General features: G+C 44.2%; 2 protein-coding genes, 2 non-coding genes and 1 pseudogene across 4 annotated transcripts; 4 read left to right on the top strand and 1 right to left on the bottom strand.

Annotated features, from left to right (window-relative positions):
• Positions 1-5,991: 5,991 nt before the first annotated feature.
• LOC100278224 (uncharacterized) lies at positions 5,992-6,747 on the top strand. Its single transcript, NM_001175173.1, has one exon. The coding sequence runs from the start codon at positions 6,134-6,136 to the stop codon at positions 6,458-6,460; it is 327 nt and encodes a 108-aa protein (NP_001168644.1). The 5' UTR covers positions 5,992-6,133; the 3' UTR covers positions 6,461-6,747.
• Positions 6,748-11,140: 4,393 nt separating this feature from the next.
• On the bottom strand, positions 11,141-11,213 carry TRNAA-UGC (transfer RNA alanine (anticodon UGC)). The gene has a single exon. It is a non-coding gene; the product is annotated as a tRNA-Ala (tRNA).
• Positions 11,214-13,801: 2,588 nt separating this feature from the next.
• Positions 13,802-15,058, top strand: LOC103627462 (dual specificity phosphatase domain protein). The gene is made up of 3 exons (XR_004849634.1): positions 13,802-14,054; positions 14,135-14,632; positions 14,711-15,058. It is a non-coding gene; the product is annotated as a dual specificity phosphatase domain protein (transcript).
• A 448-nt stretch (positions 15,059-15,506) lies between these two features.
• LOC118472083 (uncharacterized) lies at positions 15,507-16,396 on the top strand (annotated as a pseudogene).
• A 6,237-nt stretch (positions 16,397-22,633) lies between these two features.
• On the top strand, positions 22,634-23,987 carry LOC107548107 (Putative GEM-like protein 8). Its single transcript, NM_001323057.1, has 3 exons — positions 22,634-23,108; positions 23,223-23,324; positions 23,512-23,987. The coding sequence occupies exons 1-3, from the start codon at positions 22,952-22,954 to the stop codon at positions 23,982-23,984; spliced, it is 732 nt and encodes a 243-aa protein (NP_001309986.1). The 5' UTR covers positions 22,634-22,951; the 3' UTR covers positions 23,985-23,987.
• Positions 23,988-27,678: the final 3,691 nt, after the last annotated feature.

Below are 27,678 nucleotides of genomic sequence, written 5' to 3'. Positions count from 1 at the left end.
GCACAAACTTTTTGCAATGGACCAAGACCTGCTAAACCAGTTGCATCACACCTTACTGTGAAGTAATCGTCTTCTCGTTGAACGGCACGAAGGATACGTAGAAACAAAGGACGTTGCATCCGAAACCTAAAATCAAGAACAACGCAAACAAATAAGAATATGAAGCTCCAAATCCAAGTCAAAACATTACTTAGGAAACGTACCTTCGACGAAATACATGGGATGGATACACTGGATTTGGTCCGAAGTAGTGGTGCTTGATGAGATTCTCTCCAGCAGCGTGGTCCCTATGGATAACACGGCGAGGCAATGAGGAGCGCCTACGACGCGTGCTCGTGTCTCCGAGTACAAGGTGGTCGACATGATGCCAAAGCAACAAGTCATCGATCTCATCGTCCGAATCATCGGATGACGAAGATAACACTAGGCTTCGCAAAGAGTCCATGACGACCTCAACTAAGACTACGTACTACGTACTTCGGATGGAGTGGCGGATGATACAGAAGAGACGACTGTGGAGTCGAGTGGAGCATGGCCGCAGGGGTAGCATATTTATACATGGCTTGGGTGTGTGAAGGAAGCCAGAGGGTCGTGGCTTGCCGTAGAAGCCAGTCGTGTGGTGGAAGCCACTCGTGTCGTGTACGAGAAGAATGCGAATTTCTTTTTTTGTTTTAAAAAAAAATTGGACCGTATTTATACTAACGTATTAATACTAATTATGAAGTTTGTTAATTAATTGTCGTCCATGTTGCGCCCGTCAACTGTGCAAATAAGAAATAAAAATAAAATTATTATTGGATGGTAGTTGAGTTAGTTGATGATGAAAGTATATAATATTGTTGTTGTGGGGTATAGAGGATTGATATAGGGGGAACCGCTGTAGAGCGTGGAGATATAGGGTGAGAGAGAACGCTGACGTGGCACGTGAGTGGGATATAGGGGGAGAAATTTAGGGGGAACCGCTGAAGACAGTCTAACTGTTCTTCTTTGCTGCCCCCCTATCAATCAATTCGCGTCGCAGGCGAGGTCGGCACGGGGCATAGCCGCATAGGCAGTGGCAGTGGCAGGTTAACGGAAGAGGCGGTCCGGAAAGAAAGTACTATAAGGTCTAGTTCGTTTCGGCCTGATCCAGCCGTTCCAGAAGTCTTTCGGGCTGAAAAAATATTCAGTTTGGAATCCGTTTTGAGCTATTCGTTTCAACTCGGAATAAAAACGAAGACAGCCCGGTTCAAAGTTTCCCGTTCTTTCACGGTCCAGTAAAAATCCGGGTCCCCTACCATCTGGATCAAATTCTGGACTGGATTGAGTGGTCCACTGTTTCCTGATCTGGAACCGTTTCTGGTCTAGAAGCCTTCCAAGGCAACCGAACAGGGCCTAAGGTGTTCGCCGAGGACTCTCCAGTCCACCGCCAATTTAGTCTTTGTTTGTTTACACAATGCGGCTCTGTATTAGTAAGGATTGAAATTAAATCTATGCCACAATCTATGTTTCAAAATAATCTAAGGCTACTTAACTTTTTTTTATTCGGTTAAACCCATCATAGAATATATAACCTAAGAGTGTGAATTTTTTTAACTATGAAAGACATAGATTCTATCCATAGCTTATTAGGTATGGAACAAATTTATGGAGATATTGCACAAGTTTACATTAGAATTTATAGATCAAAATAATAACTACCTTTGAGTGATACATGGATTAGTTGATGGATTTAATCTCACCATGAGATTGGGTGTGAGATATGGATTCACTCAATCCATATCCGGATTAAATTTATGGTGGCATTTAATCCCACTATGAGATTGGGTGTGAGATATGGATTCACTCAATCCATATCCGGATTAAATTTATGGTGGCATTTAATCCCACCATGAGATTGGGTGTGAGATATAGATTCACTCAATCCATATTCGGATTAAATTTATGATGGCATTTCATCTCATGTAACCGAACAAAGGCTTATAAAGACACCGAAAATGCCAGCACATAAACCGACACTTGTTATAGCCTGTTGTTCATCAGATATACACGAAGATGTAAATTACACCTACTACGCAGTAAAGCGAAGGTAAGGCTTGTAAGCGGTTAATAACGAGATGGTCACCGTCTTCATGGTCACCTACTCACCTCTCATAGCTCAACTTTGATCTAACGCCATCCATATATACAAGCTTAAAATATACGGTCTCTCGTAAAACCGCTTTTCCGTGGAAGCAGTCCAGGAGTATGCCGACGAGGGGCACGAGGCCGAGAGTCCACTGTCCACTGCACCGGGGCGCTGTGGCCCCGGAATCCAAGCCGCAGATGGGAATGGGGAATCCCGCAAGAAATTCTCGCCAATCCACAGCGGCCAGCCACGCTGTCTGTCTGTACCGGCCGAATGACGCTGCGCCCACGTGACCCACACGACAGCTAGCTGCAGTCCATGTCCATCCCATCTTGTCCCACGTCCAAGGTCCAACCCGCCAGGCGCCAGTTTCATGTTCAAGCCTAGAGATGGCAACGGGTACAAACCCGCTGGGTTTTGCCGTCCCAAACCCGTACCCGTGAAAAATATCTATGCCCATTAAAAAACCTGTACCCATGACGGGTTTGAGATTTTGCCCAAACACGTACCCATCGGGTTAGCGGGTACCCATGGGTTACCCGCGGGTTTCATCTCCAATATACTTGTTCTTCTCATAATCGATAAGTATCATAATGATTAATGATATCATGATCCAAAATCTATGTAATGAACAACGAGTTCATGATTTGGTATAAAAATTATTAGTATAGAGAATGAAATACAAATAATAAGTTGTATAATTAAGTGACCTTGCACTAAGTTATCCATCCACCACATATATAACGCTAGTAAAAACTATAATAGCAAGCAAGCAACACTCTCACTGACTACTGATACATTCACCAATTGATAAAAATTATGAAGTAAATAAGGAATAACAAGTTTGTTGTTCGTTTATAAAATAAAATGACAATATGCACTAGGTTTGGTCGGGTTTAAAAAACCCACGGGTTCACGGGTTTGGGTACTATAGGAACAAACCCATACCCATAAACCCGCCGGGTATAGATTTATGCCCATTAACAAACCCATGAGTATGAAAATTGACCCAAACCCGTACCCTAATAGGGTAAAAACCCATCGGGTTTCGGGTTTCGGGTACCCATTGCCATCTCTATTCAAGCCGGAGGAAAACTGAAAAATGAACAGCGGAACATCTTTACATTCAAAAATGAATGGCGAGAATTCGGATTTACTCATATCCAACTTCAATCACAGGGCCACTATAACGTGGTAAGGCCATGTCCAACATATTTCTTATCTCGTACTCTTATATCAAAAATTACTCTGCAAACAACATCATATATAATGTTGTGTCCTATATTTTATACGACGTTCCGAAAACAGGCTAAACGGTTAGAACAGCACCAAGCACCTCAAGCAACAGCTCTAGCCGCCAAATCGCACACTTCATGCGTTGCTATAGTTTCAAAAGTGAGAAATTACATCGTACTAAAACAGAAAATGTATGTTTTTTCCATTATGATATCTAGAGAGTGAGCACTTCTTTACGGACGATATTCTTTATAATTGTATCGCTAGATTCGATACTCTGGTCATTTGTAGTGGCAGAGAAATTACATCATACTTTGAGGAGGTTGCTTCTGGCGGTTGCTCGTGACATATCGACATACAGTTTCATCATACAAACTTACAATATTTTTAGATGACAAAAATATATATATTAACAATCTCACGTACATGTGTTTTTTATTCTATGAAAGGTCTGCATGTTCACTCATTGCACTTAGATACCGTTCGGTTCACAAAATATGACGTAAGTAGCACCAGTAATGATTCACACTCAAGTACTAGTGGTAACAAGTTTGAATAGACCTATATCAATTTATAGGGTGATATCCAATTACGGTTGGACTTAAATAAACATGGTTTAACGTTACCAGTTACTCATTACGTTATAAATATGTGAATCGAACAACACCTTAGCACTTTTTTCATCAGCATTGTTTAACTTTTGCATCAGCAAAACATCTACAGTTTAAGAGCACCCAACAATATACAATAGGTTCACGAACGCCAATAAGTTAGGAAAGAACCGTGTTGCATGCCTCCTAGTAAGCTGGCCTTAATAGTTTTACAGAGGTATTTTTGCGCTTCCAATATCAAACATGTCTAGATAAAATATCTTCTTCCTAAAAGTTTTTCTTTAATTTGTCTCTTCTCACAACAAGCATTAGGGTAAAGACAAAAAATACCAGCTTGTCTTTGTTTTCTTAATGTTATCTTTTGTAAATGTTATTTTATTAAATGTTCTATAAAACAGTTTTAACTTTGCTAAAGAAGCCGTTTTATAGTACCGAAGCTAAAAAATCCGTCCCACTAGTGAGTAGGGGTGAACACAGGACCGAAAAATATCGTCCCGTCCTATCGAGAATACCAAATCCGTCCCACTAGTGAGTAGGGGTGAACACAGGACGGAAAAATATCGTTCCGTCCTATCGAGAATACCGTTTATATGTTTCTGTGATCGTTTTCGACCGTTTCTATCTCTACTGAGGATGTGGCCATAAGACCATATATATGATCGTGTAAAAAATTATTTCTATACTATACTTAAAGCACCAGTTTCAACGGTCGTCATGCGTCATTTTTTTACAAATAACCCCTAACAACTATCCACTCACAACTATTTTAAATTAATCCGCTGCACGTCTATAGATGTCAAACGACGTCCGACACGGGCTAGATGCACGTGGGCCACAACTATGGCATAGGCACGTCATGCCGGCCTGCTAACCGTGTCGGGCCAGCCCGTTAGCCCATCGATCCGATGCACGCGGGCCACAACTATGGCACAGGCGTCGATTCATTTAATTAAATCAGCGTAAAATGTTAAAAAAACGGCGCTGGAGGTGTGGTTTGAACCCATGCCCTGATGGAAGAAGGGCAGGAGACACTAGGTGAAACTGTCTAACCAGTAGAACATCACGCTAAGATGTTTTAAATATTGAATATAAATTGTATATAGGTATATACGTTTTTTTGTAAAATAAAAAAAATAATCGTGTCGAGCCGGGCTAGCACTACGGGCAGAGGCTACAGCCAAGCACGGCACGACGTTCTTGACTCTTGCAAGCATTAGGTCGTTTCTAAGACCACATTGGCGCAATGGACTACATATTGTTTGAGGTTGCTGGATTGGATGCAGCAGCAATGATTTGTCACACTAACAACAAAATGAAATGTTATTTGTTGGTTTTAAACGTTAGTAATTGCTACAAAGTAGCATAATTTATATGGAGCGCATCCAGTTTTTATTGATGCCTGACTTTAGCAATCACTTTATATTTTGATCTATCTTTTTTATAAGTTTGATTTCATGGGACTTATTTTAGAAACTTGATCTCACAAACTTTCTCTTATTTGGTCTCTGTATGATGGAATTATGTTATTTTATAATCTCTGTTTATTCAGTCAATTGTTGTGAACTCTCTTCTAATCGCTCACTTCATTGGTCGTGTTGAAATTTTTTTGATTGATAGTTTATGTGGATATTGTTGTAAGCCGTCGCAACGCACGGACAACTGACTAGTTATACTATAAGCTACACAATTGTAAGGTCGTCGTGCTATCCACATTTAAATATTAATTAAAAAGCTAAAACTATATATAACTATAGTTATTGGCTTCGAACCACGCTCAAACCAACGTATATGGGTTTATATTTTTATATTGTATACTTATAAATGGAAAACATACTTTTTTATTTTAGTAAAGTTTAAAATAAAAGAAAGAGATTTGTTATCTGCTCGAGATAGGTTAATTAAAGCAGTCCTTCCGTTGGTGACATTGCGCCACCAGTCCAGACAGCCCCGAATTGGCAGCGCAGAGGCTGCGTTAATGTTACTCTACTCCTATATAGCAGCACCACTATTTTCCTCCTTTCCCCACTTCGCTCTGTCCTCCCATGCGCCGGATTACCACTGACCACTTCACAGTCACAGTAGTACAGAGCAGCAGAGTGGAGAAGTAGACTCTAGGTGAGATGGCGGCCGTGGTGGCGGCGGTGGAGGCAGGGGTGGTGGCGGTGGCAAGCGGGAGGGGATGCAGCAGCCGGCTGGTGCGGGGCCTCTACTGGCGCCTGCGCGCGGTTCTGCGGCGGCTGCGGTCGGAGCGAGCCAGGCGCGGCAGGAGGTTCAGCTTCCACTACGACGCGCTCAGCTACGCGCTCAACTTCGACGACGGCCGCGCCGCCCCCGCCCCGGCCCCCGCCGCGGCCGACCTCGTCCTTGCCCCCGGCGACAACGACGCGCTACGGTGAATCGGCGTCCGACGATCCGCTGCCAAGAGCCAGATGGGGTCTCTCTTCCTTGCTCCGGACGCCGCTTGCTTTTTTCCACTCTCCTGTGGTCTCGCTTTTTCGATAAATAGGGGTTGTGTAATGGAAAAAAGGAAGATGGTAGGGTGGTGTCGCCTCCGCGTTCTGCGATTCTTTGCATTGACGCGCAGCTAGCTAGCTAGGGGGATTGCGCGGGCTCCCGGTGATCAGGAAAGCAGCGCTTCGGCGCTGCGGTGACGCCGTGATTTGCAGGGAGATCGAGAGAAACACATGTGTTCTTCTTCGCCGTCTCGGTGCTTGCTTCCTTTCTCGAGTAGTATTATTTCTTGCTTGTGCTTCAGAATTCCTCGTGTGGTTCGATCCTGCAAATTTTTTCCCCACTCATGGTACCATTACGAAGGTTTCTATCAGCTGTGTCGCGGGTTAAAGCTACTGAATCGAACCATTATTGGAGGAAGGTTGGGGACAACTTTTGTTAGGCGACTGTCTCTCCGCTCCAAAGTCTTAACGCTATCGCTAATAGTAGTATGTTTTGCGCACAAAAAGAAGAAGAAGATGAAGAGTAAAGCGTTTGTCAGGAACAAACAAAAAGCTAATCCCTAGTCGTCTCAGGCTGAGCGGGCAAACCAAACCCGGATGGGGAGCCAGCCATTGCCGCCTGCACATGCGCCCACGCGACAAAATGACAATGCAGTCACGGAGGGAGGTGGGAGGGAAGCAAGATCGGCCGCAACGCTGGTCCGAATTCTGAGATGAGCTCAGGTGTTCCAGCTTTCACATGGGATGCAGGGTGACGGCCGTCGACTGATGAGCCAATTTGTTTCTTTTTTTATTATTATTTTGAACTAAAACATGCAGGAGAAGGAGAATAAAAAAGCCACAGTTCCTTGGGCCAGGCCATGAACTGAGAGAGGAGGAAGAAGAATGGGGTAGCAGTAGCACTAGCACCGTTGCAAGAACCTAGGTTTACTAGCAGTAGCAGGATAGGTCGACAGGGCAGCAGTGAGAAAATGAGGAGACCTGCCGTTGCCCGTTGGGTCGTCCCAGTCCCATCCGTCCATATTCTTTCCTCCGTAGGCCTGGGTACTTTTGACGCAAAAAGGCCCGAGGCGCATCTCTATCCTTGGGCATCCATCCACACTTTGACGGGGGGATGGGATATTGTGCCGTGCAAGTGCACGGCAAGTTTTGATAGCTCGTGTAAAACGTTAAACAAGACCACCACCGTTTTTCACCATCGGGCTCATTGCATTGCATGTTGTTGTAAACGATAATAATAAGAGACTCTGGCGCACTCGAGTGGGCAAGGCATCAGGATCGTGGTCCAGTCCAGTGGAACAGGCATCTCGCTGGCATCGTCCAAAGCCAAAAGCGATGGCGCATGTCTGGATCGCCCAGTGATTAATAATAAAAACGGAGACAGCATCGGGGGTGTGCTTCTCGGGTCGGGCGCAATAATTTGTGTAGTACTGGATTATGGGGTACAATGATTTATCAGGCACGATGGCTCTGACACTAGTGAAGCGTGGTACGAGTACGGCCCAGCGTGGGCCTTGGGTGCTGCCAAAAGCACGATAGATGGAGAGATTGGACGCAGCGGCAGATGCAAGTGCGTGAAAATAACGGGCCGAAGTCAAAATGGCTCAAAACTTAGAGAGGGGATTCGTGGGCTTCTAGGCTGGGCTCAAAATGCCGCCTCCGGCTTCCATAGCCGACTAGCCGAGACACGCTCGAAGTCAAAAACCACGTGCGACAAGTCTATTTTTATCGCAGCCTCATTGTTTTTTTTTCTTCATTTGAACTCTAAAATCAGCACGCGCCTGACCTGTCAGCTGCCACTGCCACCCACCCTCTTCAATGACGCCGTCTCGGTGTCACTGTTTGGTCATTACATACTAGTATGTAATTAGAATCATCAGGTAGATCTGTCTTTTAATAAACTGTTTAGAGATACAAATGCTACTGGTACTTTATATAAACTTAAATCTAAACACTTTAACGGACATAAATACTATAGCAACAGGGAGCAAGATGGATGGAAAGGGTACTAGCGCCGCCGTCACCCGCACACACAAAAAAAAAACACCCCGGAGGCCGGAGTCAGCAAACAGTTCACCCGGTTCCTGTTCATCGTCGTGTTCGGCAGGCAGTGGACAGGAGGGGCGCCACCGCCGCGCCCGGAGATTCTTGGATCGTCTCTAGTCGCATCCCGGAACAGAAGAAGAGAAGGAAAAAATTGGCCCGCCACGAATCAGATTCGCTCCATCCGTCCATCACCGTGAAGTCTGCCGATCGTCAGATCCTGGTGCAACGAGTACGACAGTACAGCGGAAGAGAAGCCAGGGTTCCCGCCTTCCCGGTGCTCCAGGGAAAAGGCACTCGGCACGCAAGCCATGATGAATGGAAGTACTCGCAGCCAGTACAAGCAATGCTTCCACTGTTCCACACCGGTCACTCGAACCAATGTAGTACAAGCATTAGGTCTTCACCGGCTACTTGACCGGGGTGAGAGGGAATATTATGAATCCATTCCTAAAATTTGTTAAGATAACTTTATTATTTATATTAACACTAACTAATTATAACGAACGAGATCGTGATTGATCAACTTATTCTATTTAACCAACCAAACAAATAAGTGATAAATAAGAAGATGATGGAATAGCTGGTTGCTAAAACCAAACACCCTATTAGCTTCACAGTGAGACCGTTAAATAGCCACAGATAGCAGTCTTACTCCTTATTTACATCATCGGCATTTTTTATCATGTCCAAAATACATTGTTGTTTGTAAACTTAGATAATCAAAAACAGATAAACTATTTCCATTGATATTCGGAATCTTTTTTTAAGAAAAAACAGTTTTTTCCACTGCCTCGATCTTAATACCGATGAAACGAGACATTTTGAAGTCACAGTTGGTCTTAAAAAAATTCTAAGCGCATCTCTAAATCTAAGAGAGGCCTTAAACTGAGTTTTATCTTTAAATATAGAATTTAAGAGAAAAAAATAGCTTTCAAGAGAATAGTTATTTTATAAATTTGTATCAAAATAATATAGGACTCCAGATTTAAGGACCCAAATATATTACTTCTACAGAGAGGACCTATCCCTCAACCAGTGAATCTACTGTTCCACGGAGAATTTATTGCGGCACTGACCCACTTCCCACGAATTCGCCCATCACCGGACCGGAGGGCATAGCTCCTCGGCTGACCGCCCTTTGTAAATCAATCTCAAGAAATATCTATCTGAATACTTTAGGAACAATACAAAAAAGTGGAAGAGAGAGATCGGCTAGTAAACAAAAGAAAAAGAATCCCTCCAATTTTCTATTATTTTTTATTTAGGATAGCGATATGGTCTCCAAAGTATAATTTGACTCATGTATTTTTTGTTAAAATATAAACAAACTCTTAATACATTTATACTTTTATAAAAATATTGTACTTGTAAAGACAAATCTGTGCATATAAACATTAGGTTTCAAAACTAATAATAAAATAGTTACTTATAGTCAAAATTTTATAAATTTAACTTAAAATTTGTCTAAAACAATAACTAATAAGACACCAGAGCGAGTACCTGATCTTCACCAAGAACACGTCCAGTTGCACAAGGATCAATGTGGCAGGATTTGTAGACGGACTGACCCACTTCCCCTGACGTAAAGATGAAATGGAATAGATGTCGTGCTTCAAATATACGCGTGAACCGGCGGCACGCATGGAAAATGTCAAGATGGTGCCGCTAAATCTTAGGGATAACTAACTGACGTGATTTTAAGAGTACCCGTTGAAGTTAAAAAAATGTTAGGTCCTAATTAATTTAAATCACATCATATTTTGTTTTTTAGAACCCAACTATAGAAGTTACTTTTGGAGATACTCTAAGATATCGGGCATCTATTTTGTTTTTTAGCTCTAACTATAGAAGTCACTTTTAGAGATGTCTAAAGGTCTGTTTGGTTGGGCTGTGACTGTGAAAAAAGTTGCTGTGGGCTGTGAGCTGTGGAAAAAGGTGCTGTAGGCTGTGAGCTGTTAAAAAGCTAAAAACCGTTTGGTGGAAACCACTAAAAGTCGTTAAAAATTCTTCGATATATGTTTTCATAGTTCCATCCAAAAAGCCACTAAAAGCAGGTCCAGAGGTGCTTTCAGATTTGCACTACAAGAAAGTTGGCTTTTAGGAAAAGTTGCTTCCTAGATCCAGCCCTTTGGTTGGCTTTTGGCTTTTAGGGGGGTAAAAGCCAAAGCTAAAAGTCAAACCAAACACACCCTAAGATACCTCGGTCCGAGAAAGAATGACGTTTAACTTTTCTGGGAGCAAGTTTGACTGCCTCGTTTTATTCAAAAAAATCACAATTATTGTTTATTTTGTTTTGTTTAGTTTATCACGCCATTTTCTTTTACTATAAACTAATTTTTCTATATTTTCACAAATATGTTGAATAAGATAAACTGGTTAAACATAGTTTCAAAAAGTCAAACAACATTCTTTCTGGAACTAGGTATAGTACGTGAGTAGATAACCCCCACACGGCCACCCCATCCCAAAAAGAAGAAATTCTACATTCGTGGTGTGCGTGCATCCTTGAGGATTGAGACCCGCTACTAGATATGTTGTTGTTTTTTCAATTTATTACTTATTTCAATCTTATAGATTGTGTTGGTATCAAAACTTGCGCAGTGCTGTACCAGAACATGGAGGCAAGGGCAAAAGGATGAATCCTCATTCGCTTTGGAAGTTAAAAATCAAAAAACACCTACGAGAAATGGAGATGCGGGGGATCGAACCCCGTGCCTCTCGCATGCAAAGCGAGCGCTCTACCATTTGAGCTACATCCCCTTGATGCAGAATATTTGTATAAACATATATTAATTCAATATAAGTTCGAGGGGCAAGCCAGGCATAGTAGGCCGCGGCCCAAAGGCCCAAACCCATTCGCCGCTCCCCGTGCTCTCATTTATGGGCTGGGCTACGGCCGCTGCGGAAACTGACGCCGACGTGGTAGGATGCCCGTGCTGGTGCTGCTACCAGCAATCAAAAACTGTTCTTTTCAGGCATGTTGGGTGTGTGGCCTAACCCGCTACAGCCCACCGCCAATTTGACCGCCGCAAGTTAGGCACGGTGTGGTGGTGGAGGCGCCACACCAAACAGGCTCTTCATCTTTTGCCCTGAGCAGTGAAGAGCTAATCACTGTGTAGATGGGTAGGAATGAGAGATGGACTACAAAAATTTATACAGCTAGCAAGCAGATTGTATCATTGGCTTTGCTCTAAATGGGATAACGACACGAACTATATCAGCGTGTTTGGTTTGCAGCACGGCATGGTCCAGAGTGATCCGAACCTGTATCCGAGCCTACTAACTTGTTTGGATAGCGTCACGGAGTCCACCCATCCGTCATCCACTCGTTCCAAAATACAGCGCAACCCTAGCAGCGACTCATTCCTCCAAATCAACCGGATGAGCTCACTCCGGTTCGTATCTCGCACAGGGGCGGCGGCGGGGCAGCTCTGAGGGATCTCTCGTCGGCGGCGACACGGCTCCCAACGGCGACAACGACCCTCCATCCCTCCCAGGCTCAAGGTACTCACCCAACCGTCGTTTGGTCTACCACTTTGCCTCCCAGCGGCGACAACTATGAGAGATCTCTCGTCGTTTGGTCTACTGCTTTGCCTCGGGGGCTTCCCCTCCTCCACGCCACCACCCCCGCCGCCCATCTTCACCCTCGATGGCCGCTATGCCTCCGCAGACTTCTCCCTGGACCCCCACCGCCTCCGACCTTCTCCCCGTCGCGTTGTCTCCCTCCCCCCGCACCGCTGCCAGCCGCTCGCCGCCATGGGACCTGTCTCGGTGCAAGGTGGCGCTCTCGGCACCAGGATCCCCCATGGCTGGGGTCGTCAAGCCGACCCGAAAAGATATGCTCGCTTTGCCGGCCCCTGCGAGCCTTGGCACCCCACCTCCTGCGGCAGCTTATGAAGAACTGCTCTTCCTGTAGATCGAGCGAGGAGCTTGTGATCCGAGCGACAAGCCATGTCCTTGGCTTCCTCCTTGCTTGCGGCCTTAATCCGTTCTTCATAAGCGCATGACGAACTGCTGCATCCGAATGCTGCTGCATCCGAATGGAAGAGCTGCTGCATGTTGTGTGGGCCAGAGGGGTCCTGACGAACGAAAAATCTGAGGCCCCGTGCTTATACCATTTCTCACATCTTCTCTTTGCATCCGAATGCTGCTGTTTGCCTTTTGGTTAAGTTCATTTGACCATAACAGGATATACCATTTCAGTTGTAGCATGATTAGCTGTAGCAAGATTGAATTTATTTGCTATCAATCTGTATTTGCTAGCTGTATTTATACAGGTTGAATCTTTCAGCTGTAGCATGATTAGCTGTAGCAAGATTGAATTTATACAGGTTGAATCTGTATTTGCTAGCCATCGTGTGGCGATAACAGATTGACCATAACAATGAATTTATTTGCTATCAATCTGTATTTGCTAGCTGTATTTATACAGGTTGAATCTGTAACAATGAATTTATACATGATTAGCTGTAGCATGATTAGCTGTAGCATGATTAGCTGTAACAATGAATTTATACAGGTTGACCATAACAGATTAGCTGTATTTGTTTCTCTTACAGGTCTTTAATTCTCTCTTTACACATATCTTGGTCTTTAATTCTCTCATCACTAGCGTAAGGTAACAATCTAATCTGTTATGTTTATTTTCATCTTTTTTTATGTATTGTTTCTTGTCTATTCTCTATTGGGCTGGGTCTATTCTGTATTTTTTTAGCTAGACTGTAAATTATGCATATGCAATCATGTGTATGTCTTTTTATGTATTAAAGCTCTTTGAACTTCATGTAGATGGATGCTAATGAAATAAGAAGATCTTTAATTATTAAAGCTGTTGCTCTAGCCGCCGCTACATTTTATTATAGTCTGATTGTGAGGAGGAAGATGAAAAGGAAACGGATTTCATATGCCCCAATGATTGATATGGAAATGAAACGAAATGACTACCTTTCTAGTATTTACCATAAAGATGATACGAGTTGTTTGCGCATGCTAAGATTGAGGAGAGCACCATTCTTTTTATTGTGTGATACACTGAAACAAAGAAGCCTTCTTTCTGATAGTATCCATTGTTGTGTTGAGGAACAAGTAGCAATGTTCCTTCACACAATTGGTCACAACGAGAGGAATGTTGTTGTAGGAAAAAATTTCAAGAGATCAGGGGAAACTGTCAGTCGCTACTTTAAGTTAGTACTTCGTGCTATCGGTGAACTTCGTGATGACCTTATTAGGCCTCCATCTCTTGAAACTTCAGTCAATATCCTTGGAAATCCTCGATGGTATCCTTACTTTGAGGTATGGTCTAGGCACACTAAAATTATTTTTGACCTGCACATAATGGTATTCTTATTTCTCATCAAGTCAAAATTATAATGTAGAATTGTATTGGCGCAATTGATGGTACACACATACGAGCTAGTGTCCCCAAGTCTCGTGAGGCAGCTTTTCGAGGTAGAAAGAGTTTCACAACCCAAAATGTGATGGCCGCGGTAGACTTTGACCTTCGCTTCACATATGTGCTAGCTGGTTGGGAGGGTTCGGCACATGATGCCGTCGTTCTAGCTGATGCCTTACAAAGGCAGAATGGTCTCGTTGTACCTGAAGGTAATCTTCTCTAATGAATGTCTACAATATGCACCCACCAAAAGATAGATCATTCTCTAATGAATGTCATGGTATTGTAGGAAAATATTACCTAGTTGACTGCGGTTATGGTGCAAAGCCAGGGTTCTTACCACCTTTTCGTGGTGTCCGATACCACTTAAAAGAGTGGGGTAATGATAACAGGCCAGAAAATGAGAAGGAATTATTTAATTTAAGGCATTCACAACTACGGGTTACTGTTGAGCGTGCCTTTGGATCCCTGAAGAACCGTTTTAAGTTTCTTGATGATGCTCGACCTTTCTTTCCTTTCAAAACACAAGTAGATGTTGTTCTTGCATGTTGCATCCTCCACAATTGGATATTATCGCACGGGGCAGATTGTTTTCTCCCACCTGAGGAAGCATGGACAACAAACCAACCTTCTAGTTCAACAAGTTCCCATCAGGAGCAAGTACAAGAAAACAGACAATGGGTTCAGTGGAGGCAGCAACTTGCAAATTGGATGTGGGAAACTAGAGCAGCTTCCCATGTACAAGAAAATTAGATCATAAATTGCAAAGTGGCATCATTCTTTGGATGTGAGATATTTTGTTGTTTTGCCTATTTGCTCATTTGCTTAGATGTGATTTATATTCTAAAATGTTCTAATATTGTAGGAAGATGGATGATGTCCAAGAAATTGAACAAAGGTCCCAGTCACAAATTTTCTGGACACAAGAAATGTCTGCATGTGCTTTGAAATATTTGGCCCAGTTGGTTGCTTATGGAATTCGAGTAGACAAAGGATTCAAAAGCTCGCACTATAATCAATGTGCTAAAGTGGTGAAGGAAAGATTTCAGGTTCAAGTTTCTGGTTCTCAAGTTACTAATCATCTTAAGACATGGAGAACTCGCTGGTCAAACATATGCAATTATAAGAAGATTAGCTCAGCCCATTTTGATGAGCAAACTGGAACAATATTGCTTGATGAGAAGAACTACTTGGAACGGGTGCAGGTGTGTATATATTTAACAACCTCCTTCCAAAATGTTTTACTGTTTTACAATTTATATTTTAAGTTTTGGTCAACACTCAACACCGGCTTTGCATTGCATCCATCTAGATTAGCAGGGATTCAAGTTTCTGGCCTCTCACTTCTACTTCCAGCCTGCTAGTAGTTATTACTGAACTTTGCATTGTCGTATATGCTTGCTAAAGTTATATCCTGGGCACTTTCAGGGTGATTTTATTGCCCAGATGAATCCTGCTTGCCACTATTTTACTGTTTTACTGTTATTACTGTTTTATTGCCCAGATGAATTATGTTTTACTGTTTTACTGCTTGCCACTATTTTAAAATTTATATTTTGTTTCTGGGAACTACTTGTAAGCTGTTTTATTGCCCAGATTTTGTTTCTGGGAACTACTTGTAAGCTGGTTTACTGTTTTACAATTTATATTTTATTGTTACTATAATCTGTTTTATTGTGTCTACAAAATGCTATAGCTATTTCAGATTTTACAGTTTTTGTAAACAATATTGTTTAATTTGAATCTATACATTATTTCAGAAAAAACCATCTGAAGCTAAATTTTTCAACAAGCCACTTGAGAACTACCATTACATGGCTGTCATATTTGGGAATCATCAAGCAACTGGACTATTTGCAAAATGCACCAGCGATCCCCTAGGTTTCGACACATCTGAAAGTGCAGGTACATATGGTGTGGGTTATTCTGGAGACTTGGCTGGTCATGAGAGTAACAATGCAAGTCCAACTCGTGATAGTGGAGAATCATTGAACCCAAGTGGTCCAATTCGTGATGGTGGAGACTCATCTACTCGAAGTGGTGCAAGAAGGGAAGAGAGGGCGCATGATGATGGAAGATGAGGATCCATTGATATGCACTGTCACTGAAGCTTTTAAGACTCTTTCAGATGCAATCAAGCAGTCAGCACCACAACCACGTCCGATAATCCCACCCAACCTATGGACTATGATGAAACAGATTCCTGTTTTTGAAAGAGAACATATAGCACACTACTATGGCTACTTGTGTGAGAATCCAGCCCTTGCTTATGCCTTTCTAGAGATGGGACTAGATGATCAAATGGTATGGGTGTCTAGGTACATCAAGACTCATCTTTCTGATTGATGCATCAAAAAAGCAGATTAGCCTAAAACTTGTGTCTGAAACTTTTTAGTTATTTCTATGATGGATTGAGTCTATGAAACTTCTCTTTGAACATTGATATGGATGTTGGATAACTTCTCAATTTTATTTGTATGCTGGATAATGTTGAATATGTATGTTGGATAAATTCTCAGTTTTTAATGTATGTTGGATAACGCTGGATGAAATTGTATGCTGGATAAGTACTCGTGAAGATACAAGTTTCAATTTTCAGTTTTATCTATGTTATAACTTTCAGTTTTTATGTATGTTGGATAAAAATGCAACCTTTTTGGTGTGGTGAGTGAAAGCAAATTGAGCGTCGCTTGATGACATGCTTCTTCAAATCAAACAAAAAATGGATTCACCTGCTTCCTCAAAACAAACAAAAAATGGATTCACCTCATTTCTCTAGCCAAACATAAAGAAAGAACCATCCAATCCTGTGAGGAATGAATCCATTCGGATCGGCTGATTGCGGATGGAGCCAATCCCCTAACCAAACACGCCATATATGAGTCGGGTAGTGCTTGACCCTCTTTTTTTTATTTGAGAATTTTGTAGTGATTGACTGTACACTGAGCTCCATTTACAAACAGCAAGGCCGGCGAGGGTCCCCCCTCCCCCAAGTGTGAAGTGTCACAGCGCCGACGCGCAAGAAATCAGCAATCATACCCCCAAGTGTGAAGTTAGCCACGCGCAGTTATGAAGTGTTTGGTTTAAAGAATGATGTAGTCCATCATCTTCTCACTCCTCATTTTTTTTGTTTGGTTTATAGAATGGAGTGAGTTAATCCATCGCCACTTTATTCCTCATAGTTAGTTGTTTAGTACTAATATGTGGAATGAAGTTATCCCACCAAATTTGAGAAATGGACCCATGATGCACCACTTAATTTTGGATAGAGTGATTCATCAAACCAAACACCTAATTAGTTTGTCACCCGAATGCCTCGGCAGACAAGTTCCACTAATCTCCGGGCTGCAATGCTCGTGCTGGTTGCTACCTACCGGCAAGCCAAGTGAAAGCCAGGGCACGGGCAGTGTAAAGAACAGTTACTTGTTCATACCTACAAGGCTACACTACAGCTGCAAGCAAGGTCTCCAATAGCACCGGACAGCGACTCAAAACCCGACGGAAAGCTGCCCAGACCTGCAGGAGGTGCCGGTCCCCAACATATATAACGGCTTGCTGACCCTCCAACGAGTGCCACGGCGTGCGGCGCACGAGCAAAAGGTGCCGTGCGGAGTCCCAGCGCTAGTTCTAGTCGAGAGCCGAATCAGCAGTGACTGGGAAGGGCATGTTGCTGCCGCAGCAGCAAGCGTGTGCGACGTAAGCCGGGCCGGGGGGGACCCTGAGGCCACCACGCCCGGTCGGCACGTCGGACCGCTGCTACGTAACGAGCCTTTCCTGTCAGCATGTGCTTTTTCCACTGGAACGCACAAACCAAGCAGAAAAGCTGCCGGTAATGTAGCCTGTGTTCATCTAGCGCATCCATTAAAGAAGCCATCCTTATCTGCCGGCGGGGCCCGGGGTGGACTGTGGAATCGGATGGGGATCGGAGGTGGAGCCCCCGCGCACGCACGCACGCACGGACGAACGAGTACAACAGTAACTAATCCGCGATCGCGTCGGCCGCATGCCTTTCCGTCGTGCTCTGGCCGCCTTTACAACAGGCACGGCCGCCTTTTGCCGTCGGACAGCAGCTGCAAGTCTGCAACCGGACCCGGTGGAGGTCAATGTCAAAAGGCGTTTGGATCAGGGTCAGGGCAGGGGAAAGGAGGCAGGGGCCCATGCCCCATGGGCTTGGCTTGGCTGGCTTTCTCGCTCCCGCGGTTGCACTTGCACCACCTCGTTAAGGAAAGAACAGTGGGGGCGGCAGCCGCAACGGAACGGCCAGTGTTCCTAGGGGATCCCATGGGGGCAGCAAACACGCCAAACTGCTTTGCTTCCCTCCCTCCTACCGGTCGCTGCTTCATAAGCTGCTGGCCACTTTATCTCGCCTTTATAAGCCGGTAACTGTAACAGAATCAGCAAATATCATCTAGTAATACCACTGCACGTTAAGGTATATACGGCGAGCATATAATAGTTACTTTTTTTGACTGACTCTGAAGCCGCCAGATGCAAATTAAGCCTATTGATCGAACCAACCAGCAGAATGGCAGTGACCAGGACCGGTGTTCTAGCTAGATGCATTGACACTGATGAATTAATTCACAGTCCTTGTTGGCCACTAGAGTTTAGTTTTTCCTGTTACGGATGGACGCGCACCGTCTCCGTGCCTTTCGTGCTCCACCAGTTACCGCTCTTTGTGTATTCCCTCCCTTTCTTGCGACGACGTCTGATAGAGCAAGGAACGACGGAGTGTTGTGCAAGTTTCGTTCGGCGCGGGCTTAGAAGATTCCTCGGCGCCGTTCCCGTTTCAATCATATCATTCGCCAACGACATGCATGGTAGGACCAGCTGTACGCTAGCTAGCTAGCCAAAAGGAAAGAAAGGTCTCGTCTCTCTCTCGGTCGCCGCCGTCGACGACCTTCTGGCAGCCTCAGCGGCCGGGAGGAGCTGCGCAGCGCAGTCTTGTACACAAACACAACTGCATGCACCGTACCAAACAATCAGAGATATTATAAAAAAATTGGAATATAGTCGGTCAGTCTACGACATATTAGGTAGGTAGGTTACTCGAATGTTCTCAACTACTCCAAACAAACAAACAGTTCTTCCGAGCATGTGTTGCAAAGGAATGCTCAACAAACCTGTTGGAAAAGGATCCCATCCACGTAAGTGCATGATCCAACATCAAGCTTTACACGACAGGGGGAGGAAAAAAAAAAGAAATGTCACTTGTATAAAGAAGAGAGAGAAAAAAAACACAAGAGCAAAAGGGGACAAAAATGAAGCAATAGCGAAAGGAGAGGAAAAAAACAGCTTGTTGCGATGCAAGTATGCAACCGCACCACCACCGAGCGACCAAATGCATGCACTGGGCACTGCCCTGCTGGCCTGCTCTGCTCTCGGTACTCGATCTCCAGCAGCAAACCATGGCTGGCATGGCATGCCATTGCCACGGGCGTCTGACTCGGTGCCGGTGCGACGCGTGCGAGTGGGCCGGTCCTCCGTGGCCGCCCATATAAAGCGACGGGGCCGACGAGATGGGAGAGGGCCCCCGGCGGCCGAACTCGTGACGGTGCCTCTGCTGCCCCACCGGCGGTGTAGGGCTCCACTGCACCGCCTCGTCGACGAGCTGTCACCATGCCATGCTTTCTTTGCAGCGACAGTCCTTGGATTCGATGCGGATCTAGCGGGGGCCAGACACTCCAGCGCGCGACCGGTTTTGTTCAATCGGGGGCTCCTGGAATTTCTCCAAAAATGGTTGCTGCAGATTTTGTTAATCTTACTGACTTTTGTCAATGCATGTTTATGTTGCTATAAGCGCTCTCTGGATTCTGTGTTAATCCGGGAACACATTTGCATGCCAGCTTTCAGATTGCGAGGATGCAGTTGCAAACGCGTCGTCTATTCCCTGTTATAGTCCCTCTCTTTCTCTCTAGAGGCTTGAGCATGTTGTTGCGCACCACCACCACCACGACCTCCGTGCAAAACCTACTACGTGCTTTTTAAAAATATCGACGGTCAATTCATTCAAGACGTTGACCATGCTATTGTCAAGTAATTCTTGCATTCCAAATGCTGAAGCATGATATCTCTGAATCCTTATTGGTCCTTCACATTTCTGTTTTCTTTTCTGGTCTTTTTTGGGTGTGTGTGGCTTTAGGTCACTATTATTACACGTGTAGATATGGTCCGCCTTGGTGGAGCTGTTTTGAGTTGCTTATTTATTGTTGTTTTAACTTCATTTTTTTGTTTTTTTTTCCTTTGGCTAATAAGTTTAACAACAAAGTTGTTGCTTTTATTTTTTTTAAAGAGAAAGATATGATTGGACACGATAGTTTTATCTTACTATATAAGAAACAAGGTGTCTGCACAAATATCTCAAAGCAAGAGTAAAAAGGAAAATCACAATAACAACCACACTAGCAAGAGAAAGAGAGAGGCTTTTCCATGCACAGCCCAATAACATCAAGAAGCTATTTTTTTTTAAAAAAAATAGGAAAATTCTTCGTTACAAGTTTAGTTAACCATCCTTGGGCTCAAATGACAATTTCACATTTGTATGCATAGGCTTAGTGACATCAAACTCAATTTTGGGAAGTTTTTCAAGGAACACGATGTAGACATAGAAGTGTCTATAGGGCCTAGGCATGAAGATTTTGTTAATAATAAAGTGAAATCATCATAGGTGTCTTTGTTGTTAATGGGTACATCATAAGTTAATTATGATATGGCTAAAGAGTTAGTCATTATATCTACTAGGCCTGGGCATTCGGTTCTTCGGTTCGGTTCGGTTCCTCGGTTCTTGTAGAAATTCGGTTCTTCAAAAACTAGAACCGAAATAGCAAGATAAAGAAATCAGAACCGACTAGTTCGGTTCTCGGTTCTTCGGTTCGGTTCCTCGGTTCTAACCGAACTGTAACAGCCACTCTAAAATTATGAATAACGATAACTTTTGTGAGAAATTTCAGCAATATCTCCCCACAAACAACGACAAGTGCACAATGACTATAATTTCATAGATAATACATGGATGATTAGAGGTTCAACATAAGTCGATAACACAACATCCGAAGTTACAAACACATGTAACAAATTGAATCTAATACTTTTGAGTTTTTCGGTTCTTTCGGTTCTTTGGAGTGCAGAACCGAAAAAATCTCATTTATTTCGGTTCTCAAAAAACCAAAACCGAAATTCATAACGGTTCCTTCGGTTCGGTTAGTTCGGTTCCGGTTCTCGGTTATTTCGGTTCGGTTCCTCGGTTCCGGTTCTTTTTGCCCAGGCCTAATATCTACTACAAAGATCAAGTGAAGTGTCGAGATATTACAAAGGTACAGTAACACAAATTTTGCCTTGAATTCGACAAGTATTGTGTGCCAAAAGGATAAAGATATGTGTATACCAAGGTTTGACTCATATGATCTTTACGTGTATATAAGATTTAATATGTGCTCTTAGGTACCATTATTGACTAATGGCTCAGAAGTGCCTTTTCGATCATAACCGTTCACACATGAGTTTGACGGACCATATATACACTTTAAAATGTTAGAACAGTTGCATATATAGATATTATTTAACTATAAAGCAAGTTATAGAGATTGTTGATTATTTATACCTAAGAGACAATCATGGGCTATAAGAACTCTATCGTGCCTTTAGCATGGAAGCTCATCAGTAGAGGTATATATATAGGAAAGGACTGACATGCTAGAATGAGAAAAAAAATAACAGATCCTAGTCGCTATTGTCTCTCTCTGCAGTTGCGGGCAGCACCTAAGCCGCCGTAGCCCGTAGCCACGATGCTGCTGTTTCTACTATTTTTGACGAGCAGCAAACGTCAGAAGTATGGGATAAATAATGTATTCCTATTGCTAATATGCAAAGACTACTTTTACCATTCTCTGTTATCTAATCAATATAAATTTTGATTGAATATGTTAGACTTCACTTGCCGTTACGTACGGTAACAGTTTTCTATCAGTCATCTCTTTCGTATCGTACGTAACGCGAGTCAAACGCTCGAGCCATTTCGATGCTTCTCAGTTCTCACGGTAAGGCCTAAATAAAAGTGGACACTGCCAAACTGCCAAGCTCCAAATGACTCGCCCCGGCCGGCCGGCAGTAAAGCCGTGCGCTCTCGCAGACAGCCGCACCGAACCGCCGGCCGGCCAGATCCAACCAGTTGGTGCCATCTGGCATGCGGATGCATCCAAGGGCATAAACTCCATATGCTCTTATTAGGCTATTCACAATGAAGGTTTCATGGGGTGTTTCATGTATTAATTAGCCTGCCACATCAGCTATTTTGATGACATGTCACATCATTTAAGAAGGAAGAGTTTCATGGAGTTTCATGGGGATGAAACCATGTTAACTCATTTCCAAGATCTTGGAAACTGTGTGAAACCTCCACTGAGAATGTTTTGTTTCATCTTCATATAATTGAGTAAATCCTATTGGTTATTTATATGCAGCATTTAAGAAGTATGTTGACATATGAAATAGTGAGATGAAACTCTCTATTGAGAGAGGGTATTTCATTCATCCATAAATCTGATGTGGCATTTTTGGAAACAGTGACATGAAATCCTCATTGTGAATAGCCTTACCCTAAACGAGTTCGACAAATACTTGACTTTCAGAAAAGGCGCCATGAATACAAAAATACTACCAGCAAAAGATTAGGAGGCCCCCAGCCCCCCACCCCCACCCCCACCCCCAGTGGTCTCGCAAATTAGGTAGCCACCGCGCACCAAGAGCTTTTTATCGCGCGACCGGGCTTTTTTTTTATCGTGATGATGATGAAGAGATGAGGACTGTTGCTGCGTCTATTCCCAATTCCAAAGTGCTGCTGAAGCTGAACCAGGTGGCTAGACCACCGAGGCGGTTTGGATCTTTTTCTCGGGAGGAGAAGATAGCTACTAGGCACCAGCGCTATAAAAGAAGCTTCCCCGCTTCTCATTTGGGGCCTGAGCAACCCGCAACCACCGCACGTTAGGTACTACCGAGAGGCACAGGCCGGCAAGAACCGAGCTAGCTAGCTAATAATCAGGGAAGCTGTCTGGCAAAGTCTCGGCCTTCGTCTTCGCAGCGCTGTGTAGACGAGTACTCGATCGGCGCGATGGAGAGGTCGACGACGACGACCGAAGGCCACGTGGTTGGGATCCCGGTGAGCACCAGGGCTTATGGCATCGAGGAGCCCGACTTCCCGGCGGAGGAGACGCAGACGCCCGACCACGGAGAATTCCCGAGCTCCTTCCAGTACAACGACAGCCATGGTGAGGGAGGCTGTTCTTCTTAGATTTGTCTGCTCGAGTCAAGTCCGCTACGGCAAGGTGCTGAAGAAACCAAGAAAGTCTGCTGACGATCAAGCTATTTCTTTCACCTTCCAGATGCTACCAGTTCAACGACGACCACCGATCGGCCGACGAGCGATCAACAAGGCACCACCTGCAGGAAGGGAGGCAGTATCGCTCAGGGCATCAAAGAGCACGGTAATATTACTTTGCTTTTCCATGATGGATCGGAATGGAACAAATTTGCCGTGTGGAAGGAAGCCGAGGCTTTCTTCTTCGCCACGCGTACGGCATATATACGAGAAAAAAAAAGAAGCAGACTGAACTGAATTACTGAACTGAACTGAGGTTGCTTGCTCCGATGTGTACGTACGTACGCATGCAGTGACCCTGGGGCCAAACCTTTCGGACACGGTGAAGGGGAAGTTCTCCCTGGTGGCGAAGATCGTGCGGGCCGGCGGCGTGGAGAAGGTGTTCCGGCGGTGGTTCTCCGCGGACAAGAACGAGAAGCTGCTGCGGGCCTCGCAGTGCCACCTGTCGACGACGGCCGGGCCCATCGCCGGCGTGCTGTTCGTGTCGACGGCGCGGGTGGCCTTCCGCAGCGACCGGGCGCTGGCGGTGCCGGTGCCGGTGCCCACCCCGCGCGGCGGCACGGCGCGCGTGCCGTACAAGGTGGCCATCCCGCTGCGAAAGGTGAGGGCGGTGCGGCCCAGCGAGAACAAGCACCGGCCGGAGCAGAAGTACGTGCGGCTCGCCACCACCGACGGATTCGAGTTCTGGTTCATGGGGTTCGTCAGCTACGACAAGTCGCTGCAGCACCTGGAGCGGGCCGTCGCGTACGCGCAGCAGGCGCAATGACGGCAGCCGCCGCCGCCGCAGTAGCTGACGGCGGGGTAGTGTCTTGGTTTGTGTAGCTGGGCTAGTTGGTTCTGGACTTGTGTTTGTGTATGCGTACTTGCGTAGGCTGCAACATGTCCTTGTACATCTGGGGGGATCGGTGGCCTCGTGGACTAACCAGCTGGTTCTCGGGTTGGCCAGAGGCGATCGATCGGGGCGTCTGATCTTTTTGGGCGATTGGGGAAGACGGAAAATTCATCACGAGTTTGAAACAGAGAGTGGTTGTGTGACAGTGGCGAAACCGCCACCAATATCCATTCTTTTCTTCTCGAGAAAAAATTTTACTGTAATTTGTGTGACAGGGCCTATGAAAATCTCTTCTCCTTTGACGTAGATGCTCTATTTCCGGGTGATACAAGATGCGATGTGTAAATTGCATTGAGATGTGATGTCTGATGAAGAGTCCCGACACTGAGCGTGTTCAGCACAACTGCTGTCCATGTACTAGCACTCGGACGCTACATGATCCGACTGAAACTGAACCCAGTTAGGGTCTGTTCGTTTTTTCCGGATTGAAGGCCCGGAATAGTTCCTGACCGAATTGTTTCTTTAATTTATATAAGTTTTGATAGGTTGGAATGAATCCGGGTCCAATCCTAAAGAAACGAACGGGCCCTTAACTGCTTCTGCACAAATCAGGACCCAAACCAACTGGATCCAGTTCGCTGGTTTCTTACAGAATGTAAGTCTTATTAAGTATATATATGGTCCCGGCACAACACAACTGCACTGATGTAGCAAACAAACTGTCCCGATTGGCCAAAGACCACAGAAATAGCATCAGACACACACACACGCAAAAACAGAACCATCGCAGTTTTGTGACTGAAAAGCTAGCATATATCTGACTGAAAGAGACCGGAATTCAGTTCGCTGTTTTCGTCAAGATTACAGAAACTACACAAAACCAGACCGAAAGAAACTCAATTGAATCCAGTGGCTCTCACGATGCCATGTTCCATTCAGTCAGGTGCCTGCGTCGATGGAGTGGCAGAGTGTCCAGCTTGGTTATTAGTAGCTAAAGCCTAAAGAGGATAAAGAGCATCACGTGGGACGAGTGGACGCCCCACAAAATCAGACACGCAGAGATTCAACAACATTATTCCTAATCGATTACCTTGCGAACTAAGCTTTCCGATACGCTAATCTACGTGGTAAAAAAAAAAAAACTCAGACAGTCATGAGTCATGGCATGACCTCCGCAAGGGCATTTCTACCGTGTGCCGTTACAAAAGATTATAATTCTCTGACTACGAGGCATTAAAAATGTTGAATGGTCACATGTATGAACTAGTCAAGTTGGAATCATGCGCGCGTGGCGGACTCTGTCCAAATCGGCAATGTGGACTGGAATCGCATATCCAAACCTTATAGCACGGAAGCGCCCAATGGCGAGCTTTCGTTTGGAGGCCAATGGTAGGGAAGGGAAGGGAAGGGAAGGGAACGAATGAACCATACGCGCTTCGACCTTTTCAGCTTTGGTCTCGTCATCCTTTGTCCTTCCTTTCAGTCGTTTCCGCTCCATATCTGGATGAACAATGTGCTCTGCTGCTCTGCCCCGCCCAAGGATCAGGCAACCCTCCTTCGGAAACTTCTGACAGTTATCCACTTCAATTGACGACCGAAGTAAAAGAAGTTTGTCTTGGCCATGAAGCTATCGCCGGCAAGAGGCGCAGGAGCACCAAGAAAAAAAAAGAGTCGCCTTGCATTTTGCCGATCGAATACCTATAAAACACGCTTCCGATAGTCTCTGGAAAGTGAACTGATGGGCAACTTGGGTCGGGTCCAAAGCCGCAGCAATTGCAGCAGGCTGGACAGTCTGGAATAGATTTCGCGGGTAGTCTTCACATCTTCTATGTGACAAGAAATTTGGTGTAGTTAGTGGAGCTGTTTAGGATACTTAAACTCTAAGAAATTTGGTATAGTTGGTAGAGTAGGTCATTAGGTGGTCCAGAAAAATATAGAGTTAGAGCTGTAAGCCTTTAGAAGATATTTAACAAAGTTATTTCGTTTATTATTTAGATTAAAAATACTTTTAAAACCATCTAAATTGATATTATAAACTATAGCTTCACACTGGAGCTGAAACCTGTATCCATCCTAAACACCCCCTTAAGAACATCTCTAAGAGCTCCCCAGAACTAGAAGTTTCTCCTAAATCAAGTTTTTTTTGGGGAAAAACACAAAAACGTGTCTCCAACAGTTTTATAGCCCTTAAAACTCCCTCATTTGTGGCTACAAATGAAGGGTTTTTTGGGCTCCACAGAAACAATCTGCCGCTTTAACAGATCTGTTGAAGAAAGGATTAAAATCTACCCACACTATTTTTTAGATGTCCCTTAAAACTGATTTTCAGGAATCTTTTTTTTGGAGCACTTGGAGATGCCCTAAGCCGACTCCAGCGATAACCGTGCATGCGGGGCGTGTATAACACTGTTTTGCACTGTAGATGGAGTGTTTACAAAGAGCAGTTTGAAATAGTAAGATAAAGACTGGGATATATAGTCTGCTGGAGATAGTCTTAGGGCATGTATAACCTAATACCATGGAACATTTTTCTAAGTACAAGAGACAACAAAGAAATCATATGATACAACCTTGAGCCTTTAAATCATAAATGCAGTTAAGAGACAATGTATACGAAGAATCGTAGAGACGAGTTCTTCGTGAAGAGTCAGTCTATTCTATTTTTTTAGTTAAGCCCTAGAGCCCGTCTATTCTATAATACATATGGAAAACATAATAAAGTCGCTCCGTTTTTTTGTTTCGTTGAATAGTAGAATAGAGAGGAGCCGCTACATTTTTTATTTGGTTGAAGAACCTCGTATCCGATCGTTTTGGTGGAACATGGACATTTTAACTATTTATAGTAAACTTTCATACGAAGTCTCCATCAAACGCTCCGCTTATTAGGGCTTGTTCGGTAGCTTTTAATCCATGTGGATTGAGTGAGATTGAATGAGTTTAAATTCAAATAAGTCAATTTTTTTTTATTTTTTCTAATATTATTTAATCCATGTGTATAGGAATAACCGAACAAAATCTTATTAAAAATCAAACAAACAGAAAATAAAAATAAAGCTGATCCATTACCCTGCACTTCTCACCAAACGACATCACTCGATGTCCGTCGTGTCAATTTGCCGAATAAAAAAAAAAACTAAACGGTCAACACTATTCCATAGGGCCATAGTGTAACCTCATCTTCAGCTCCCAGGTTTTCCCCCTCCAATTCCAATCACCCCTCGCGAGTTGCGGCCTCACACCTAGGGATGAAAACGAACGGGAACGGACGGGAAACTACCTCTCCCATTTCCGTTACCATTTTTTTTTACCGAAAACGGGAGCGGGAGCGAAAAAGGCGGTAACGAAAACGGTTACGAAATATACGGGTATACGAAAACGAACGAATACGAACGAATATTCACCGAAAACGAACGGTAACCGGACAGTAGCAGGAACAACTACATGCACACAGCGGTGACAGCACACAAGCGCACCCTTGAAGACTTTACAAATGACAACAGTTGCACACGGATTTAAATTCACATAGGCACTAAGGCACGCAGGTGCAGAGCTGCTGCTGCTCCATACAATATTCAATGAATCACAATCAGTATTTCCTAACTGGAGCAAACGAGTAGTGACTCAGTGA

The sequence above is a fragment of the Zea mays genome, chromosome 5 (assembly GCF_902167145.1).
Source record: "Zea mays cultivar B73 chromosome 5, Zm-B73-REFERENCE-NAM-5.0, whole genome shotgun sequence".
Lineage (NCBI taxonomy): Eukaryota > Viridiplantae > Streptophyta > Magnoliopsida > Poales > Poaceae > Zea > Zea mays.
The sequence above is the reverse complement of the archived record's forward strand: the minus strand, read 5'-3'. Positions and strand labels throughout refer to the sequence as shown.

Coding starts and splice junctions, on each gene's coding strand:
- LOC100278224 (NM_001175173.1), top strand. CDS start 6,134: ATGCAGCAGCCGGCTGGTGCGGGGCCTCTACTGGCGCCTGCGCGCGGT.
- LOC107548107 (NM_001323057.1), top strand. CDS start 22,952: ATGGAGAGGTCGACGACGACGACCGAAGGCCACGTGGTTGGGATCCCG. Junction 23,109..23,222: donor CCAGTACAACGACAGCCATG/GTGAGGGAGGCT, acceptor TTCACCTTCCAG/ATGCTACCAGTTCAACGACG. Junction 23,325..23,511: donor TCAGGGCATCAAAGAGCACG/GTAATATTACTT, acceptor GTACGCATGCAG/TGACCCTGGGGCCAAACCTT.